Source organism: Typopeltis vanoorti, chromosome 20 (assembly GCF_054136105.1).
Source record: "Typopeltis vanoorti isolate ZY-2024b chromosome 20, IOZ_Tvanoo_1.0, whole genome shotgun sequence".
Classification (NCBI taxonomy): domain Eukaryota; kingdom Metazoa; phylum Arthropoda; class Arachnida; order Uropygi; family Thelyphonidae; genus Typopeltis; species Typopeltis vanoorti.
The window spans coordinates 61,998,439-62,020,651 of record NC_143568.1 but is presented as its reverse complement, the minus strand read 5'-3'; the positions used below and the strand labels follow the sequence as shown (position 1 = coordinate 62,020,651).

At 36.7% G+C, this 22,213-nt stretch overlaps 1 protein-coding gene across 1 annotated transcript in view; it reads left to right on the top strand.

Moving 5' to 3' along the window:
• Positions 1 to 22,213, top strand: part of CRMP (Collapsin Response Mediator Protein) — a 242,908-nt gene that overhangs the window by 48,235 nt on the left and 172,460 nt on the right. The window contains exon 4 of the mRNA XM_090409720.1: positions 16,355 to 16,497. Coding sequence (XP_090265846.1) covers positions 16,355 to 16,497 — 143 coding nt within the window. The remainder of the gene's footprint in view (positions 1 to 16,354; positions 16,498 to 22,213) is intronic.

Below are 22,213 nucleotides of genomic sequence, written 5' to 3'. Positions count from 1 at the left end.
TATCAAAATTGATTTTTTTTCCTCCCCTTGCACTGCAAGATCAAATTCACCTTTGGATAAAGAATAACTGCTCATTCTAGATATCTTGATGATGATCAGCAGTATGATCAACTGTTTACTGGAAACTATCCTAATATTGCAGATATACAGATTCCCACTATAGAGGAATAATCAAGACTGATTCACAGAATAGAATAATTAAAACTGAACAAATTACTATAATTCTCACCTTCAGTAAGAACCACAAAAAAGTTGTTTGCCTAACGATTCTCAATTTGTTAAGCATCTCATCTCTATCTATAACTGTCTTGAATCTAAACATCCTGACAACAGAATCAGCAAATTGCACATTAAAGAAACCTTTGTATGTAACTACACTTCAAATCAGTGAGGGAAAAAAAAATCATACTTATGCTCTCTGCAGAAGACAAACCATTCTATCATCATACCAGCAGTTAACCAAGTGTCATGTTCTTGCAGTATTTCCTCTTATGGACAGATGTAACTATAGAAATTCTTACTGAAAAAAATAGATTATGCAATTTCTTGAAACACTGGAGAGTCAGATATGACTAAGTTATCATCAATATCCACAATACCTCAAAAATTTTATAAAATAAAAGCAAATACCATTATGTAAGATTGCTTAAAAAAAATCTTGGGAATCCCAAAAGAAGAAACCAAAGATAATAAGACTGACTGTATGTCTATTTTAAAATTTTGGAAGGATTGTAATCCTTTATATTGCAATCTGACTATTAGCAAATGCATCTATTATTACTAGTTACTAAATTTACTAATTTTGTAATAGATCCACTTATGCTTCTTAATGATAGTAATAATACAGGTATCCCTTAACACGGGATTTGATTAACGTGGCAAAATTAATTGCGACAATCCCTTGATATACATGGCAAGAGTTTTGATTTAATGTGCCTTTAACCCTGCAGAGCTCGCAGCTGATCTGACAGATACATGCAAAATGTTTTTTTTTATTCTTTGTTGAATAATTGATATCAGCACTAGTGCCCTTGGTGAATGTGGCGGTCGGGTTTAGTTAGTCTAGAAAACGTGTTTTTAAATTTAAATATAGTGTGGCTTTTTGTCTCAAATTGTGCTGCAGTTGTGCATCGGTTAGATACAAGTATCCTTCAGTGGTGTTATTGTTTGGAACTGTGTTGTATATATTGTGTTTTCGCTGCCGTTTGTTTCACTACTTCAACGTGTAAAGATGGCAGCCGAAGAATGTGAAGGATCTGTGGTCGGTCTGGCTAAATTACTTTCATATGTGAGAAGTGTCAGGATAGGCTGGAGCGTTTAGGAATGGAAGCTGACATTGGGACCATAGCAGAAGAACTTTGGCGGGAGTTCATGAAAATGAAAAATGACCTTCATCTTCTGCATGAGGAATTGGAAGTGCTCAGTAAGGAGATACTGGAAGTTAAAAAGTTTAATGTGTTAAATGGAGAAATTAGGACTATAGAGATTACTTTAGCTAAAGTAACTAGAACAGGATTATGTATGGGTGAGTCTTTGGTGAATGATGCAGTAATAAATAGTATGGGAGTGATTGGGAGTCAACAAAATAAAACCACAAGTGGCCTAGAAGAAATGAGATGTCGTGAGAGTGGGGGGGGTAAGTAATAGAGCATTGATTAATGACACTGGGAGAGTCATGCTAAATAGTGTAGAAAATGAGTCCATGAGTGATGCTTGTGTGGACTTGAATGAAGTTAAGAGTGGTAAGATATATGGTGATTCTATGATTAAGGGTATGGAGAGTGGTATGCATGAGGAGTGCTTGGCTGGTGGGACAATAAAAAGAGTGGCTTTAGCAATAAAGAGAGGGCATGATGCAGACAAGATGATAGTTATGGTGGGTACAAATGACCTGAGTTGTGGTATAAATCGCGTAGGAAAAGATTTAAGAACATTGTTAGATATTGTGAAGAGGAAAAGTGTCAATGCGAGGATAGTGTGTGTGCTGCCTCGTTTTGATAATTAAGAGTTAAGTAGACGAGCGATGATAATGAATGATATGATTGCAAGAATGTGCAAAAAAAGAGGTCTGGAATTTGTTGATGTTTGGAGTGTGTTTGAAGGAAAAAGGCAGTTGTATGCTAGAGATGGACTGCATCTGAACATGGAAGGACATAAGCGATTGAAGAAGTTACTGTTTTCTGAACAAGTTGAAGTAATTGGGCAGGGAAACTAATATTGAAAAGGTTGAGTGTAAGAGAGAGAAACTTTAGCACTGATTGTATATTTATTGATCCTTATACGTAGAATAAATTGCAGAAGAGAGGGGATAAAAATTGGCATGGGACTGAAATTAGTGGCTTATATATCAATTCTAAAGCCGGTACAAGATCTAGAGGGATTCGAAATAAGAGAAGAATTTTTGCCATTATTCAGCAATCTCATCAAAAGTTGTAGGCATTAGTGAAACTTGGCTGTCAGCAGAAGATGTAGTCACTGGAATTGAATGTGATGGGTACAGTATTTTCAGGGAGGATAGAGAAGATAGAATGGGGGGGGGGAGTACTGTTGATGATAGCTGATGTGTTGCAGCCAAAGAAAGTAGTATATCAAGATGATAGACATGTGAATGAGAGTTCATTTGAAGCAGTCTGGTGCGAAATAGTGACCAATGCAACCAAATATATAGTTGGATGCTGCTATAGGCCAGGGAGTTCAGGTGGAGATATTGAATTCATGCATCAGCAAATTAGTGCAATGAGTGCAAGTTTAGTGATTATTATGGGGATTTTAATTACGGTGATGTCAATTGGAAGGAGGAAATATCACGTAGCAAAAAGGAAATGGAGTACATACATCTTCTACGAGATAATTACTTGAAACAGCACATAATTGAAGGGACACGTGGTGTGAGAGTGTTTGACCTGGTTATTGGTTCAGAGGTTATATGCATAAGTAAGGTGTCCTCATTACGTTATTGGTGAAAGAGATCATGTGGTATTGACTTGGGAGGTTGTAAAATCTGTGGATTTTTCTGTTAAGAAGGGGTATATACGGAACTACAGGTTAGGCAATTATAACAAGCTTTGGAGTGAACTTGCAGCCATCCCATGGCAGAACATATTGCAGAGGAAAGATGTAAGCAGTGCATGGGATAAAATCAGTGGGTATCTGAGGAAAGCAATATCAGATTGTGTCCCCATGGTCAGGAAGTCAAACAAGGTAGGCGTTAGATGGATGAGCAGTAGTATCAAGCTTGATCTGCAAAAAAAGAAAATGTTGCGGAGAATTTACAAGGAGAAAGGCGATCAGTACAAGGCTCAAGCTTGGAAGGTTACCAGCATAGTAAGAAAAGCTAAATCAGATTATGAGAAGACCTTAGTCAAAGAGATCAAGGGTAATCCCAAAGAGTTCTTCCACTATGTAGCAAGTAAAAGGAAGAATGACTTCGGAAGGATAACTTTAGTGGGTGCTGATGGTATTGCGGTGACAAAATCAGATGTAATAGTTGAGTTACTGAGTGATCGCTTTTCAAAAGTCTATCACCCAAGTGAGGATATCTCTGTACCTGTAGCAATAACTAATGTGAGAATTGAAGCTAAATAATCAGAGGTATTTAATATATTGCAAAATTTAAATGCAAACACTGCTGTAGGCTTAGATGGAATATCAGCTCGGGTGTTGCATGAATGTGCAAATGAATTGTCAACCCCTCTTACTTGTATATTTAAGTTTGAACTCTGGTATGGTCCCTAGGGAGTGGAAGTTAGGCAAAGTGGTTCCTTTGCACAAGGGTGGCTCTAAAACTGCGGTAGTTAATTGCAGACCAAGCTTGATCCACCAAGAATGGGTGGATCAGGATATGATACTCTATAGAGTCCAACATGGTTTTGTTAAAGGTAGATCCTGCCTTAGCAATCTATTAACTTTTCATAATAGAATGACATCTGAATTGGACAAAGGAACTGGCTACACAGTGGTACTTCTGGATTTTGCTAAGACTTTTGACAGGATACCCCATGGAACACTTTTACGCAAATTGGAGCAGATGGGAATGGATACTAAATTGGTGATACGGATAGGAGAATGGCTCAGGGAGAAGTACCATAAGGTGGTGTATGGAGGAGCCGAGTCCTGGATGAGGCTGGTGACCAGTGGTGTGCGGCAGGGCTCTGTGCTTGGGCCACTGTTGTTTAATTTGTATATAAATGATATAGGAAATGGCTTACAGGGAGATATTCAGTTGTTTGCTGATGATGCAAAGTTGGGTAGCACAATAAAAAATCAAGCTGATGTTGAAAGTTTGCAGAATGATTTAAATAAGCTGGTAGAATGGGCAAAAGATAATGGATGTCAGTTCATCTAACAGATAAGCTTAGGCATTGATGGTTATTCATGACTTATTTTTCACAGTATTAACAACACCACAAACACTTTTATCAACAAGCATGTTTTATTTACGCTAATATTTCGCTGATTTTCAACTCAGCATCATCGGAGCACAACACGCATGTAAACGTGACAGTGAGTGAGTGAAACAATATAATTGCAAAAGACAAAAGAACTAAAGTCCTATTTTTGGCACCCTCTAATGAAAAAAAAAAAAACAGCAGCAGTTATCCAGGAGTTTTTCTTAGGATAACCGTCTCCCAAATTTTTGGCAAATTAATGCAACCATATTTGTTAAGGTTGGGAGAATTCTTCAAAGCCATTGCTGACTCAAAAAATAATCTTTCAGATCTATAACGACTCCTAAATAGCACATTCGTTTTCCTCCATCTAATCCTCTGTGAAGGAGTTTCCAAAGCATGGTCTGCCAGTCCCGACTTGCCATAGTAATAGTAGCGGATGTATCTTTAATGTTCTTCCAGGCGGATGTTCACTGATCTTCCTGTTTGCCCATAATAGGCCAAGTTGCAGCAAAAAAAGAATTCACAAAAGTTAAAAGCAAGCACCTAAATAAATTTAAACTACTACAACAGCGCCAACATACGAAGTCCCGACCGCAACTTCGACGTGACCACGTGGTCGTAAACCTATCGTCGGAAACACTCACTGAAGAAGCCAAGAACGATCTCAGTTTGGGACATAACTTTGCAGTCGCGCCAAAACAAATTCCTAAACTCGAAATTATGATGAAAGTAGAACGGGGTATCCACGATCTTACGCCAACAATGGCCAGTAACGTGAGACTAGACATAGCAAGTATTATAAACAAAGCTAAGCCTCCAAAAAGCAATATGCCATGTAAGCAAATAACTGCCCTAAAAAAGTTATATAATAATAAAAATATTATTATTACAAAAGCCGATAAAGGAAATGCAACAGTTATCATGAATAAAGAAGAGTATAACAAAAAAATGCAAGATCTCATATGTTACAGTTCCACGTATCAAATTATACATCGAGACCCTACGATGTCGCAAAAGAAAAAAGTCCGAAAATTACTGAAAAAAGTGACATCATAGCCCAAAGAAATCATCAGGAAAATAAAACCAATTCATGTTAAAACACCTCGTATTTATGGATTACCAAAAATCCACAAAACTAATATTCCCCTACGCCCCATAGTTGATAGCATAGATAGTCCCACATATAAACTGGCCCGGCATTTAGCTAAGTCGCTTGCCCCTCTTACTGGCAACTCCTCTACTTTTGTAAAAAAATTCAATCCATTTCAAAACACTGGTTAAAAATCTAATCCTAAAAAATTCAGACATAATGGTTAGTTTCGATGTCACCTCCCTATTTACCAATGTACCACTTATAGACACTCTTGATTTAATCAAGTCTAAATTTCCCCCAGATATTTTTGAATTATTTTAATTTACCATGAATGCAGGTTACTTTACATGGGGGGGGGGAATTCTACAAACAGATTAATGGTACTGCTATGGGTTCCCCCCTCTCTCCCCCGTTAGCAAATTTTTACATGAAACACTTTGAAAACAAAGTACTTACCACAGCTACATACATGCCACAAGTGTGGTTGCGCTATGTAGATGATGTGTTTGCCATCTGGCCCCATGGACAAGACACTTTGGATGCTTTTGTCACCTACCTAAACAGCCAACACCCCAAAATTCACTTCACAGTAGAAAAAGAATCAAATAACTGTTTACCATTTCTTGACACATTAGTCACCTGCCTTTCAGATGGATCACTATCTTTTTCTATTTACAGGAAGCCTACACACACAGGAAGATACTTACATAAACAATCACACCATCATCCAGTCCAACAGTACGGCATTTTAAAAACACTTACACACAGAGCCAGAGCCATTTGTTCTAACGATACAGCTCTGACCACTGAACTCCAGTACCTGCGCCATACGTTCTTAGCCAACGGCTACAATCCCTACAAAATAGATAAAATACTACATAGGCCCATTACTCTGCCCTCCCCTAATACACAAGAATACAACATGACCATTTCTATTCCCTATATCAGAGGTACATCGGAAAAGATAGCCAAAGTATTGTTGAAACATGGCCTTCGCACCACCTTCAAACCTCATGTCAAGCTGGCAACTCTGATCCACTCGCCAAAGGATAAACTTCACCCTTTAGCACACCCAGGAGTGTATGAAGTTCCATGTGACTGTTACTTGGCCTATTATGGGCAAACAGGAAGATCAGTGAACATCCGCCTGGAAGAATATGAAAGATACATTCGCTACTATTACTATGGCAAGTCGGGACTGGCAGACCATGCTTTGGACACTCCTTCACACAGGATTAGATGGAGGAAAACGAATGTGCTATTTAGGAGTCGTTATAGATCTGAAAGATTATTTTTTGAGTCAGCAATGGCTTTGAAGAATTCTCCCAACCTTAACAAATATGGTTGCATTAATTTGCCAAAAATTTGGGAGACAGTTATCCTAAGAAAAACTCCTGGATAACTGCTGCTGTTTTTTTTTTTCATTAGACGGTGCCAAAAATAGGACTTTAGATCATTTGTCTTTTGCAATTATATTGTTTCACTCATTCACTGTCACGTTTACATGTGTGTTGTGCTCTGATGATGCTGAGTTGAAAGTCAGCGAAATATTAGCGTAAATAAAACATCCTTGTTGATAAAAGTGTTTGTGGTGTTGTTAATACCGTGAAAAATAAGTCATGGATGTCAGTTCAGTGTGCAAAAGTGTAAAGTCATGCATTTTGGGATTAAAAGATTACCAGCTGTGTACTACATTGATGGAACAGTACTCCAAGAGATTGAGGCTAGGGACTTAGAGGTGTTGGTAGATAGGGAGATGAAGTTCTGAGGACACATTGCTAAGGTGTCCAAGATTGCACATAAGATTACTTGGTTGTTGAGGAACACACTGACATCCAGAGATAAAGAGGTTATTATTCCCCTTTATGAAGCGTTGATACTTCCACATTTGGATTACTGTGCTCAGGCCTGGTCACCTGGATTCCTTGGAGATGAGGAGGCTGTGGAGAGGGTTCAGAGAAAAGTGACCAAGTTGATGAGTGATTTAAAAAATGCTCTCTACATTGATAGATTGAGAGCTTATGGATTGCAGAGGTTGGTTGATAGGCGGAGATGAGGGGATATGATAGAAACATTTAAATTACTTAAAGGTTTTTATAGGATTGCAGGGGAAATGTTTCAGCTGTGTTGATAGTGATGGAAGAACAAGAAGTCATCACTTGAAATTAAAGAAGAGTGTGGTTAACAAGGGTGTCAGAACAAGGTTTTTTGTCTGGAGTGTGGTGAATGAGTGGAATTCATTGCCTGACTTAGTTGTGAGCTCTTCGTCTGTAAATGAATTCAAGAAGAGATAAATATTGTTTTATCAAGAAGAGATAAATAAAGAAGTGACAGATATTGTTTTGCTAGTTTTGGTTTCCGCGATGAGTCTACTGACTCCATGGAGATAAACGTAATAATAATTTCTAGATTGTAACTGAAAATAAATAAACTCTCATGTATTACTGAAATAGAGAGCTAAAGGCTTATTTATCATACATGTCCTCTAGGACAACGCTTACCAAACTGTGGGCCGCGGCCTCCTTGCCGGGCCATAGGTTTTGTTGAGGGGGACCGTGAAATAATCAAAACAAATTTAAAATGTTTTAAGACTTGAGACTAAGTAGATTTTTTTTTATCTTCAAAGAAATGTATTTAATTTCAATGGAAAAAATCACAATTTGGTTCACAAATTTTGCTTCCTGCGTATTTCAGCGCTTAATGAATATTAGTAAATATATGCTTATTTATATAAATTTCATTTCAAAGCAGAAATCTAAGAATTGCAGTTTCAAATATTTCACCTGATATTGACTTTTTGTTTAGCATTATTGAAACACATCCATCACATTAAATTGTTATTAAATGTGTGTTATTAAACTTCTTTTATGTTTTTAATTCTTTCTTTAGTATGTGCTTGTACTGCAAATGTACAATAACAATATATTTATCTATATAAAAATATGAGATAATGTGCCATGTCAAATGTGTATGCAAGATGCTAAAAATATAATATTTGCATTTGATTTTTGCAATATTCGCTGTGTATGTTTTTGTATTGAATATAAATACAATGGATATTATAATAACATATGTCTATATTACGATTTTTTTTAGATGGGGGGGGGGGGCGTGAAATATTTTAATTTTTCCAAAGGGGGCCTTGACATCCAAAAGTTTGGGAAGCACTGCTCTAGGAGATGTGCTTTACATTATGAAAAATACTAAGGAAAGTGATCTGGAGCTTATTCCACTTTTACTACGAGTTGGCCATAAGGCACTTACTTATGCTCGCATCTGCCAAAACTCTTGTAGTTTCTATATATTCGGCACAAAACTCTTGTAGTTTCTATATATTTGGCTGTGAAATAATGTTGGATTCAATATCCACTTAATTTGTACCATCATGTATTATATTTGCAATGTTTTTTCTTTGTTTTATTGCATTTTAGCACATACTAGTAATGAATGTTTCTCTCAGATATACTGCAACCTACACTGCAATTTTTACCGCCGTGAGCTCCATAGGGTTACATTTACCATCAAAAACATGCAAGCCTCGTGGCGTGAGCATGATGATGTCATTCCTCCTATGCAGCCTCCTGCGAATTATTAATACAGTGATTGATCATGGACGAATTGTAATTTTTACCATTGATTATTAGATTTTATTAACGCAATTTTGATATACGCAGTAACATCGAGGGATTAATTAACCACGTTAATCATATAATACATTATCTATAGGATACAACAGTTGGCCCCCCCCTGCCAAGGTTCCATAATACCAGGCAAAGAAACCAATGGACAAATAGTCTAGCAGCACTCACAGCAGTGTGCTGATTAAGGGACCAGCCTCATCCAGGGTACCAGCTAAGGGATAAAAATGATAATAAATAAATAAAATTAAAAAAATTCTAGTGTTATGAGACAAGTGAAAAGTGGGTTAATAGCAGTATTCTTTATGATGGTCAACATGGGGTTTGTTAGGGGGTTGGTGACAAATTCACTCTATTTTTCAAAGGCCTTTGATAGACTGCCACATGACAGCCTAGTAGCTAAACTGAAACAGATGGGATTAGATAACAAACTAGAAAGCTGAATTGTTGCAAGTTTTTTTGCTTGGATATGCTATAAATTAAAGATTCCAAGAAATTATATACTTGGTTTAATCCTTTATCCAAGTGTAAACAAACAAAGTTTGCACCTGAAGTATTTTCAGGTTTGGGACAACTCATGGTAAAGGTGGTATGACTATTGACCCTTCCCATAATGCATAGACATTATACATGTCTGCAAGGAGATGTGCTTTGCATTATGGGATACTAAGGCAAGTGTTGTGAAGTCATGCCTTTACCACGAGTTGTCCCAGTCTTAAAAATACTTAAGGCACAAACTTTGTTTGCTTACACTTGGATAAAGGATTAAACCAAGTATAAAATTTCTTGGTATCTTCAATTTATAGTAAGCTGAATAGTAGCTGATTGGCTGTCACACTGGTATAATCAGGTTGTGTATGGAGGAGTGGTATCCTAAAAAAAGAGAAACTCCCCTAGTGGAGTGCAATAAGGGTCTGTTTTGGGACCATTATTATTTAACTTGTATGTTAATGACATTAGGACCAGCTTAACTGGCCCAAGTGATGTGCATCTGTTTGCCGATTATGCAAAGTCGGGAAGAACTATGAGAAGTTGAGCAGATGAGTGGGCAAATGAATGGATCTGTCAGTTTGATGTTGCAAAGTGCAAGGTCTTGAAATTAGGTAGGCAAGTTTGGGAATCAAAGTATACAACTAATGGAAACATTTTTTGTGGGAAGGGTGGAGGAGATCAGTGATCTGGGAGTGATGGACAGTAACTTGAAGTTTAGGGATTACATCGATGAAATTGTAAGAACATCCCAATGGATTATGGCGATGTGATAATGAGGATAGTGACATGCAGAAGCAAAGAGGTTTTAGTTCCCTTGTATAAAGCTTTGATCAGGCCACATATGGACTACTGTGCACAGATTTGGTGGCATATTTTTCAGGGTGATGAAGATGTATTACAGAAGGTCCAAAGGAGGTTTACTAAGTTAGTGTCAGGTCTATGAAATGTTAGATAGGAGGAGAGATTGAGGGATGAAATTTATTTATAGAACCGTGTGAATATAAGAAGAGGGGGTATGATTGAGATATAAGTTGATGAAGTGGTGTTACCAGATTAATGTGGAGAAGATATTTCATACAGTAGTGGGAGGTAAGGGTAGAACTAGAGGCCATCCATGGAATGGAGGGTGTGAATGCAGGGGGAGTGTGAATCAGGTTCTTTGCATGGAGAGTGATCAGTGAGTGGAATGAATTGCCTGAAAGTATGTGCAGAAACTGTGAATAGGTTCAAGGTACAGTTCGATGATCTTTTGGCATGAGAGAGTACAGACCTCCTGCGATGAGTCCTTTGACTCCATGGACATCAGATGTTAATAGTAAAAGATCCTTATCTTCATGCTTCTGTATGTGGGATGTTCCCTCTTTTCCATAGCACATAGATATTCTTTTCACAGTTTATCTTGCTGTTTGTATCAAGTGCACAATTGTAGATTTTGGTACTCCAGTTCTCAACCAAATGATGGTTATTGGTGTTGGGTGAATGGTCTTTGATTCAGTTTAGTGTGGTAAGTTTTTCGGCTAGTGACAGATTTTTGTTTGGCATCTTGGTAAGGGGTTCAAAATTTTATAAAATTAAGAACAAAATTATCAAAAACCAGAGCACTGAAAAATCTACACTTTTCTGATTAGCTGTTGACTCAACATGAAAGATGATGACAGAAGTGCACTTAGTTAATACTGGTTAGAAACTGTCCTACTTATTATTATTATTATTATTATTATTACGGGTATCTCCATGGAGTCAGTAGACTCATCGCGGGAGACCCAAACTAGCAAAACAATATCTGTCATATCTCTTCTTGAATTCATTTACAGACGAAAAGCTCACAACTAAGTCAGGCAATGAATTCCACTCATTCACCACCCTCCAGGCAAAAAACCTTGTTCTGACACCTTTGTTAACCACACTCTTCTTTAATTTCCACAGATGACCTCTTGTTCTTCCATCACTATCACACAGCTGAAACATTTCCCCTGCATCAATCCTATAAAAACCTTTTAGTAATTTGAATGTTTCTATCATATCCCCTCTTCTTCGCCTATCAACCAATCTCTGCAATCCACAAGCTCTCAATCTAACAATGTAGGGAGCATTTTTTATATCACTCACCAACTTGGTCACTCTTCTCTGAACCCTCTCCACAGCCTCCTCATCTCCAAGGAATCCAGGTGACCAGACCTGAGCACAGTAATCCAAATGTGGAAGTATCAATGCTTTATAAAGGGGAATAATAACCTCTTTATCTCTGGATGTCAGTGTGTTCCTCAACAACCAAGTAATCCTATCTGCAATCTTGGACACCTTAGCAATGTGTCCTCTGAACTTCATCTCCTTATCCACCAATACCCCCAAGTCCCTAGCCTCATCAATCTCTTGGAGTACCTTTCCATCTATGTAGTACACAGCTGGTAATCTTTTAATCCCAAAATGCATGACTTTACACTTTTCCACATTGAACTGATATCCATTTTCTTTTGCCCATTTTACCAGCTTATTTAAATCCTCCTGCAAACTTTCAACATCAGCTTGATTTTTTATTGCACTACACAACTTTGCATCATCAGCAAACAACTGAATATCTCCCTTTAAGCCGTTTCCTATATCATTTATATACAAATTAAACAACATTGGCCCAAGCACAGAGCCCTGAGGCACACCACTGGTCACCTGCCTCATTCTGGACTCGGCTCCTCCATACACCACTTTATGGTATCTCTCCCTGAGCCATTCTCCTATCCATATCACCAATTTAATATCCATTCCCATCTGCTCCAATTTGCGTAACAGTGTTCTATGGGGTATCCTGTCAAAAGCCTTAGCAAAATCCAGAAGTACCACTGTGTAGCCAGTTCCTTTGTCCAACTCGGATGTTATCCTATTATGAATAGTTAATAGATTGCTAAGGCAGGATCTACCTTTAACAAAACCATGTTGGCCTCTATAGAGTATCATATCCTGATCCACCCATTCTTGAATTTTGTCTTTAACCAACTTTTCCAATACTTTTACCACTACTCCTGAGATGGTGATTGGTCTGTAATTCAATACCGCAGTTTTAGAGCCACCCTTATGCAAAGGAACCACTTTGCCTAACTTCCACTCCCTAGGGACCATACCAGAGTTCAAACTTAAATTAAATATCCAGGTAAGAGGGGTTGACAATTCATTTGCACATTCACGCAACACCCGAGCTGATATTCCATCTAAGCCTACCGCAGTGTTTGCATTTAAGTTTTGCAATATATTTAATACCTCTGATTCTTTAGCTTCAATTCTCACATCCTCACTTGGGTGATAGACTTTTGAAAAGTGATCACTCAGTAACTCGACTATTACATCTGATTTTGTCACCTCGATACCATCAGCACCCACTAAGGTTATCCTTCCGAAGTCATTCTTCCTCTTACTTGCCACATAGCGGAAGAACTCTTTGGGATTATTCTTAATCTCTTTGGCTAAGGTCTTCTCATAATCTGATTTAGCTTTTCTTACTATGCTGGTAACCTTCCTAGCTTGAGCCTTGTACTGCTAATGGGTGTCCTGATCGCCTTTCTCCTTGTAAATTCTCCATAACATTTTCTTTTTTTGCAGTTCAAGCTTGATACTACTGCTCATCCATCTAATGCCTGCCTTGTTTGACCTCCTGACCATGGGGACACAATCTGATATTGCTTTCCTCAGATACCCACTGATTTTATCCCAAGCACTGCTAACATCTTTCCCTTGCAATATGTTCTGCCATGGGATGGCTGCAAACTCATTCCGAAGCTTGTTATAATTGCCTAACCTGTAGTTCCGTACATACCCCTTCTTAATAGAAAAATCCACAGATTTTGCGACCTCTCAAGTCAATACCATATGATCGCTTTCACCAACTGGAGGTAACGAGGACACCTTACTTATGCATATAACCTCTGAACCAATAACCAGGTCCAACACTCTCACACCACGTGTCCCTTCAGTTACGTGCTGTTTCAAGTAATTATCTCGTAGAAGATGTATGAACTCCATTTCCTTTTTGCTACGTGATATTTCCTCCTTCCAATTGATATCACCATAATTAAAATCCCCCATAATAATCACTAAGCCTTCACTCATTGCACTAAGTTGCTGATGCATGAATTCAATATCTCCCCCCGTACTCCCTGGTCTATAGCAGCATCCAACTGTATATTTGGTTGCGTTGGTCACTATTTCGCACCAGACTGCCTCAAATGAACTCTCATTCACATGTCTATCATCATGATATACTACTTTCTTTGGCTGCAACACATCAGCTATCATCAACAGTACTCCTCCTCCTGTTCTATCTTCTCTATCCTCCCTGAAAATACTGTACCCATCACATTCAATTCCAGTGACCACATCTTCTGCTGACAGCCAAGTTTCACTAATGCCTACAACTTTTGGTGAGATTTCACTGACTAATGCCAAAAATTCTTCTCTCTTATTTCGAATGCTTCTAACATTGGTATACAAAAACTGCAGATTCCCTCTAGATCTTGTGCCGGCTTTAGAACTGATATATAAGTTACTAACTACCGTAGTCCTATGCCGATTTTTATCCCCTCTCTTATGCAATTTATTCTGCCTATAAGGATCAATAAATACACAATCAGTGCTAAAGTTTCTCTCTCTTACACTCAACCTTTTCAATATTAGTTTCCCTGCCCAATAACTTCAACCTGTTCAGAAAACAATAACTTCTTCAATCGCTTATGTCCTTCCATGTTAAGATGCAGTCCATCTCTAGCATACAACTGCCTTTTTCCTTCAAACACACTCCAAACATCAACAAACTCCAGACCTCTTTTTCTGCACATTCTTGCAATCATATCATTCATTATCATTGCTCGTCTACTTAACTCGTAATTGTCAAAACGAGGCAGCACAAACACTATTCTCCCATTGACACTTTTCCTTTTCACAATATCTAATAATGTTCTTAAATCTTTTCCTACCCGAATTCCTTCAGCTAAAGTAATCTCTATAGTCCTAATTTCTCTGTTTAACACATTAAACTCAGCTTTAACTTCCAGTATCTCCTTACCGATCACTTCCACTTCCTCATGAAGAAGATGAAGGTCATTTTTCATTTTCATAAACTCCCGCCGAAGTTCTTCCGCTATGGTCCCGATGTCAGTTTCCATTCCTAAAAGCTCCAGCCTATCCCGACACTTCTCACATAAGTTGACATTTTCGTTCTTCTCATTTTGCCAGACCCGACCACAGATCCTTCACATTTTTCGGTGCATACATGTAGCAGTTTCCGCAATGCATCCATTGCAAAAAATCTAATGCTGAGCTAGCCTTTCGTGTAGTAGTAGAAGTCCTGCGCGCCGCTGACGTACGTTTCTTGTTGGACGCCATCTTTACACGTTGATATAGTGAAACAAACGGCAGTGAAAACACAATATATACAACACAGTTCTAAACAATAATACCACTGAAGGACACTTGTTTCTAACCGATGCACAATTGCAGCACAATTTGTGACAAAAAGCCAGACTATATTTAACTTTAAAAACACGTTTTCTCTTTTACTTAGAAGGTAATATACTGTATAAGCTGAATTGGCAAGAGGAATGATGAGTCATTTGTCACCTAAAAACACATGGATGAACAAAGCTTGATGAGTCATTTACAAGCTGTGCAGTATGATCTTCACACTCCTTCTGCTAATAAGCCTTAAACCAGCTAACCATTTACAAGTGATTACCTCAGAGGGATAATCTTGAGTGATGCATTTTCCATCCCAAATAAACAGCTTATTGTCTCAAATAAGCAAAGAAAACTGGCAGTTTTCGCTATTTGGTTTGGTTCTTTAAGATTTGTCCCAAATCAATTATTGCCCTAGTTAACTGACTGTCCAATTAACTGGATTCTACTGTAATCCAGTATTTTATTTTTGCATTTTATAATGTTAATTTTGAAAGTATTTATAACTTAAGAATAATAAAAGCAGTATTTTTTCTTCTCATGTAACACAATTAAAAGTTAGTATTTTTATAATTAAACTTTGGGAGGGTTATGTTTTGATATTGTCTTGAGTATAGAAATTTTTTGCTGTTGCATTGAGTACATTCTGCTAGATTTTTTTTTACAAATAGAAACCTACAGAAAAGTATCTGAAACAGAGCAAATGCGATTCTTCTCAAGTCCAGTTTCCAAGCATACTCATATCTGCTAAGTAATACCAGCAAATTTCTTTCTTTTTTTTTTTTTTTGGTGGAGGGGGGGGGGGGGAATTTCACAAAAGAATAAATTTTGAATTTCTGTTTTGCACTTCATCAAATTTTTGGTGAATTGCTTTTTCAGTGCATTGTCTGCCTTTTGATATATTGTTTAATTTTTTGTTTGTTTGTTTTGTTTTGATCAATTTCTAAGAACCAGTGTTGATATGTAACCTAGATGAAATATTGTCCTCTCTGAAATCAGTGTTGTTTGTTAATCACTTTAAGTCATAAATATTTAGCTATAAATGTTCTTTAAAGCATCATGCCTCCTTATTCTTTTCATACCTTTTGGCATTAGTTTTACTTTCCTTAAATTTTACATTTCATTAATGTTTAAATGCATTCTTTCTGAAAAATTTAAGAAATTAAATTTATTAGAGAAAATCATTTGCAGTTTTAAATAAAATTATTTTGGTATCAACATGTGCAGCAAGTTAAATTATTCTCTCTTTAATTTGTAGTCTCACATTATGCATTTGACTTTAATAGCTTAATGTTTTTTAGGTATAAATTCCTTCAAAATATTCATGGCATATAAAAATAAACTGATGTTGTCAAATGAAAATATGCTAGACGTGTTCAAAGCCTGCAAGAATATTGGAGCATTAGCCATGGTTCATGCAGAAAATGGAGATATTATTTTTGAGGTTTGGAATTTTTTTTCTTTTTTTTTTTAGCTTGAATAAATCTTAAAATTTATATTAACTAATATATTCGTGCATTTGTAGTCACATACAGTGCCTATGCTAAGGTTGTTGCAAAGTCGGCAGTTTTGTTTTTAAGTTTAATTTTTGTTTTCAAATGAGTTTTACTTTTAAATAGTATTTTATTCTTAATATTTTCCTGACCTCCATGGAGTCACAAGACTCATCGTGGAAGGTCAACACAGTCTGTCACACTACTTCTTAAAATCATCTGCAGTCTGCATGTTCATCACCCTCTGAGGCCAATTTTAAGATTATATTTTGCCTATCCAGTCATACCTGATTGCTATCAATTTGAATGGATAGGCATGATAATTTCATGAACAGGTGCAACTGATGGTAGAACCCTCTTTTCCCATTGTCTCTCTCACCCTCGAATTACCATAATAGCTAATGACCATAACAGAATTTGCTGAGTGAAGTCAATAGTGTATATCTTTTATAATGCAAATAATGTTTTGTATTTTCACATATACACAAACATACACAAACATTTTAATATACCTCTTATATTGCTGGCCTGGTTGACTTGACTGAGCAGATATCACTTGCTCTTCAACTAAAGCTGTGGGATTGAATCCTGTTGTGATGTAGATACTTGTGAATGCTTTTATGTGGGCGATGAGGCTTTCCTGCATATTGGAGGCTTAAAATGACAGTTCTGTGTTAGATCTCTAGAGCACAGGTTTGTAAGCTTTTTTTTTTTTTTTTTCTTTTCCCTTTTCAATAATCATGTAATCAGTTTTAAAAGAGGTATACTATGAGTAGACATATCGATACAAAATTAATAACGGAAAAAACTCGCATACAAAGATTATTTAATAGTATAATTTTCGCCTGTGTGTCACATGCATCTTCACTACATATTAAGTTCAAATTAAACAATAACTGACAATTCCAAAAAGCACCACCTAAATAGCTGGTGTAAGATAACTGGAGAGGTCAATAAATTTCCTTAAAGAAAAAAAAAAAATCAATACAATAAAAAGTTAGGAAAGATTAGCTGAAGAACTCTTGTCTTTCTCCAATGAACTCTGTCTAGTGAAGATGGCATGTTCTGCAAGTGCAGACTTTTCAGGTTTAAAGTATTCAATATAAGATTGGTATTCTTCTAGCCGAATAGAGGCAGATCTTCCCATTTGTCTGAAATAAGATAATCCACAAGAGCACAGAATCTAGTAGACACCTGGATGATTAAGATGTGGAAGCTTGTCTTTAGGAGAAGTGAGATCCGTGCTCTTGTGGATTATCTTATTTTGGATAATCCACAAGATTATCCGAAATAAGTTAATATTTCGGATAACATCTTATTTCGTTTCCAATTTATTCGATAATCTAATCTTATATTGAATACTTTAAACCTGAAAAGTCTGGACTTGCAGAACATGCCATCTTCACTAGACATAGAGTTCATTGGAGAAAGACAAGAGTTCTTCACAAAAGTCAGTTCCTCATGGAACTGACTTTTCTGAACACCTTTATAAAGAAGCATGTGAAACTCTACTTCATTCTCCTAACTTAAACAGATCCGACAGCTTATGTCTATCCCCTTTATAGGAGATAGTACTTTACAAATCAGCTAATCTTTCCTAACTCTTTATTGTATTGATTTTTTAGGAAATTTATTGATCTTTTTAGTTATCTCACACCAGCTACTTAGGTGGCGCTTTTTGGAATTGTCAGTTATTGTTTAATTTGAGCTTAATATGTATGAAGATGCCTGTGACACACAGTGAAAATTATACTATTAAATAATCTTTGTACGTGAGTTTTTTCTGTTATTTTGTATTAATCATGTAATCAGTATAAATATGCTTGATGTTTATTTCTGCAATAAATAAACAAATATAGAATGCATGGTTCTGGTGCATAATTTTAATAGTTCTATAATAAATATTTAATTTACTCACATTTATAAACGTTTACTGCAATCCCCACTACAAGAACTGCTACACTAGAGCATGGTTTCTAGATTATGTAACAAAAGCACTGCTAGCATGCAAAGATGGATACAATGTGTGACATGAGGTGGTAAAAAAAATAATAAAAAAAAAATTAAGTAGTAGTAAGGAAAGATATTATTGTGTTTATTTCATGAAAATACTGGTTTTTCAGTTTGCACTATTCAAATTGATTATTAGTATTTTTTTTGTATGATTGTGTGGTATTTTGTTAGGATTTTACTGTTTCAGTGTTGTCTCCATATGTATCGATTGTATTCAACATGGTGGCTGCCAGTTTTAGCACTTCGCTTAGCCCCCAAACCAGTTAAAGACTATATTATACATAGCATAGTTCATGACTTTGTAGCTTGCTATGCATGCATTATGTATGCATCCTGTTTAAAAATGTGGCAGGTGCAAGACAGGGTGTGAATGAAATGTACATAGTGGAAGGTGCTGAGAGACATAAGTGTCTCGATCTTAGAATTTTAGTGGTGGAAGAGATAGTGCTTTGGAAACGGGTGATTTTCAGTTTGTGGATGCCAGTAGTGTGTTGGAGGGTGGAGAGAATGTTAGATGTTATGTGGGATTTAGCTTTGGGCAGTTTAGTTGGAGACAGTTTGTCTGATGGCCATGATTGTGTGCAAATCTAAATTGAGAGAGAAATAGAACTGCTAAGAAAGGAGATGGAAGGAACGAAGCTCTTGAGTTGATAGAGAGGTTGGCTAGTGTGAGAGGAATGAGAGTAGGTGTAAGAGAATGGCATCAGAGAGCAAAGGGGGGGGGAGGAAGGTAATAGAATGGAAGAGTGAAAATTGCAGAAAACTGAGTGTGTGGAAACAAGGGATAGAGAGATTACAGGGAGGAGGCAGAGAAATGAGAGATTGGAAGCCATAAGAGTCAGGGATACCAATGAGAGAAGGAGGAATGCATCTGTTCAGCATGTCATGTATGGAGATTAGATGATTCGGGGTAGCAGAGGAGTCCTTGCTTGGTGGAATGATAGTGTGGAAATGGTAGTGAAGAGGAGTGAAAGTGTAGAGGAGATGATAGTAATGGTTGGAACAAATGAGCTGAGAGGTAGTGTAAATTGTGTTACATGAGATTTTAGGGTTAGAGATAGTGTAGCAGAAATGCATCTGAGGAAAGATAGTGAGTGCATTATCATGTTAGGAAAATACAGAGTGGAGGAGAGGAGCAATGATGATGAGTGAGATGATAGGCTAGGAAAAGAGGTCTGGAATATGCGGAACATGGAGTACATTTGAGGATAGTAGACAAATTAGTTTGACAAGTGCAAACCAAGTGATCATTATGTGGATTTCAACTATAGTGATATAAGATGGTCAGAGGAGACAGCATACAGTAATAAGGGAACTGAATTTTTGGATTTCTTGAGGGAGGAATATGGATAACTGTCTTAGGCAGCATGTGGGGGAAGGAAACACAAGGATGAATAGTTCCGGATTTGTTCATAGCATCAGAGGATCTGATTATGACTGAGATGACATATGACATACTTGCCCTCTATTAGTGAGAGTGACCATGCTATCCTGACTTGGAGGATGAATAGGCATGTGGAGGTATCAAAACAGAAAGAATTTGTGGAATTATAAGGAAGGTGACTATTATAAATTTAGAAACCAGCTTGTCCAGGAAATTGCCAGACTTTTTATTTAAAAATTTTCCTGTCTATCCAACTTAGAAGCTATTTGGCCTTGTCATTTTAAACTACTCTCCTCCACTTTGTATACACTGTTGTCAGCATTTCTTCTGCCCTCTGAAACATTTCTGGAATGCTTCTTTTGGAATACTGCTGTTCTACTAGTTATTATTATTTTTCCATTATTCAGCCAGTAGACTCAAAATGTTGGCCTTTCAGTTTCAATTTGGGGAATAATAATAATAAAAAAAAAAAAAAGTCTGCTGGTGCAAGGTCATTCGAGTAAGCTGGCTGGGAAATGACCGTTGTTTCACATTTCTCAAAAAATTGATGGATTAGTAATGTGTGTGTGTGGGTGCATTATCTTGATGAAACATCCATTGGTTTTCCCTTTAAGCATCAGGCCTTTTTTTTTCCCTGATAACTTCACAAAGATGTTGCAATGCCCTCAGAATCTGGAAAAAAAAATACTGTCATCACTTTGACATTTGATAGCACACTCGCTTTTTGGGATTGTGGTGATCCTTTTGACACCCACTGTGATGATTGAGCTGTTTCGATGTCATAGTGTGGTTTTTTTTTTCTACATGCTCTCTATTGCTCTTTTCCTTTTATATTCAATGAATGATTCATCTGTCTTTTGAATTTAGCCATTGTTTATATGCTCTCTTTTTTTCTTTAATTATCTTGATCTCTATAGTAACAGCTATATAAATACCTGGCATGCTGTTGGTTTACCTGTATACATCTTAGACCTCTGCATCTTATCCATTTTCTTTTTGTTCCCAAACTCTCTCTTGCAGAATTTTCTAATATATATTTGATGTTTGACCATTCTTCCTCCACTGTCCTGCTTTCCTCGATTTTGCTCAACCAATCCCCAATTTTATATAATTAATTTTATATAGTTTTGTGTTTCTATTTTCTTTTGATTTTTTTCTTCCCTCCCATCTCGGTTTCCATTTAATTTTCCCTACCAGTAAGTAGTGGTCTGACTATCTCTGCTCCTCTATATACTCTGGTGTCAATGATCATATTTGATAATTTCATATTAACTATTATATAATCTATAATGCTTTTGGTATTTCTTGCCTTCCAGTTAAATCTGTGAATATCTTTATGTTTAAAGTAGGTATTTGTTATTCTATAATTGTTGTATATGGTGAATGCTTTTAATCTCTTCCCATTATTATTATATGTTGGTTCACCTATCGGTCCTATGTTAGGTTTATGTGAGGTATTACCAATTCTTGAATTTTGGTCACCCATTATTATAACATAATCAGAAGAGTTTATTTGATCTATAATCTTTTGTAGTTCTTGATTTAAAAAAAAAAAAAAAAAAAAAAAAAAAAAATCTCTGATTCTTCTTTCCCCTCTTTTGGGGAAAGAAGAATCAGAGAATCAAAGATATCTTTAGTCTTGTCTCTATGATTCGATCATTCCACCCCCAGGGGCTTGCAGTTGCAAGTACAAGCTTGGCACACCCGGGATATCTAAGTATGGCCTCCTTCACTCTTTTAGCCATACGAAGGTTGTTTTAAAAGTTTGGTAAAAAAAAAGTTAAACACATATTTTTGGAAAAAATCTTTATTTATTTTTAAAAACCTTTATTTCTCAACATAGTCCCCATTGAGGTCTACATATTTGGTCCAGCGAATTGCCAATTTTTTCAGCCCATCTAAAAAGTAGGATTTGTCAAATTGTGCAAAATAGTCATTGTCAGCCTTGATGACATCCTTGTTAAAAGAAATTTTTTTTCCCATCGATCCAAATTTTCAAGTTTGGAAACAAGAAGAAGTCACATGGGGCCAAATCCGGAGAATACAGTGGATGTGGAACCAATTCGAACCTCAATTCATGCAATTTTACCATTGCGACGGCTGATGTGTGGGACAGTGCATTGTCTTGATGAAAGAGCACTTTTTTGTGTGCCAATCTTGGCTGTTTTTTCTTCAGTTCTTTTAAATGGTCCAACAATGATGCACAATAGACTCCTGTTATTGTCTTACCCTTTTCCAAATAGACTATCATGGCATTGATGTGAATGATT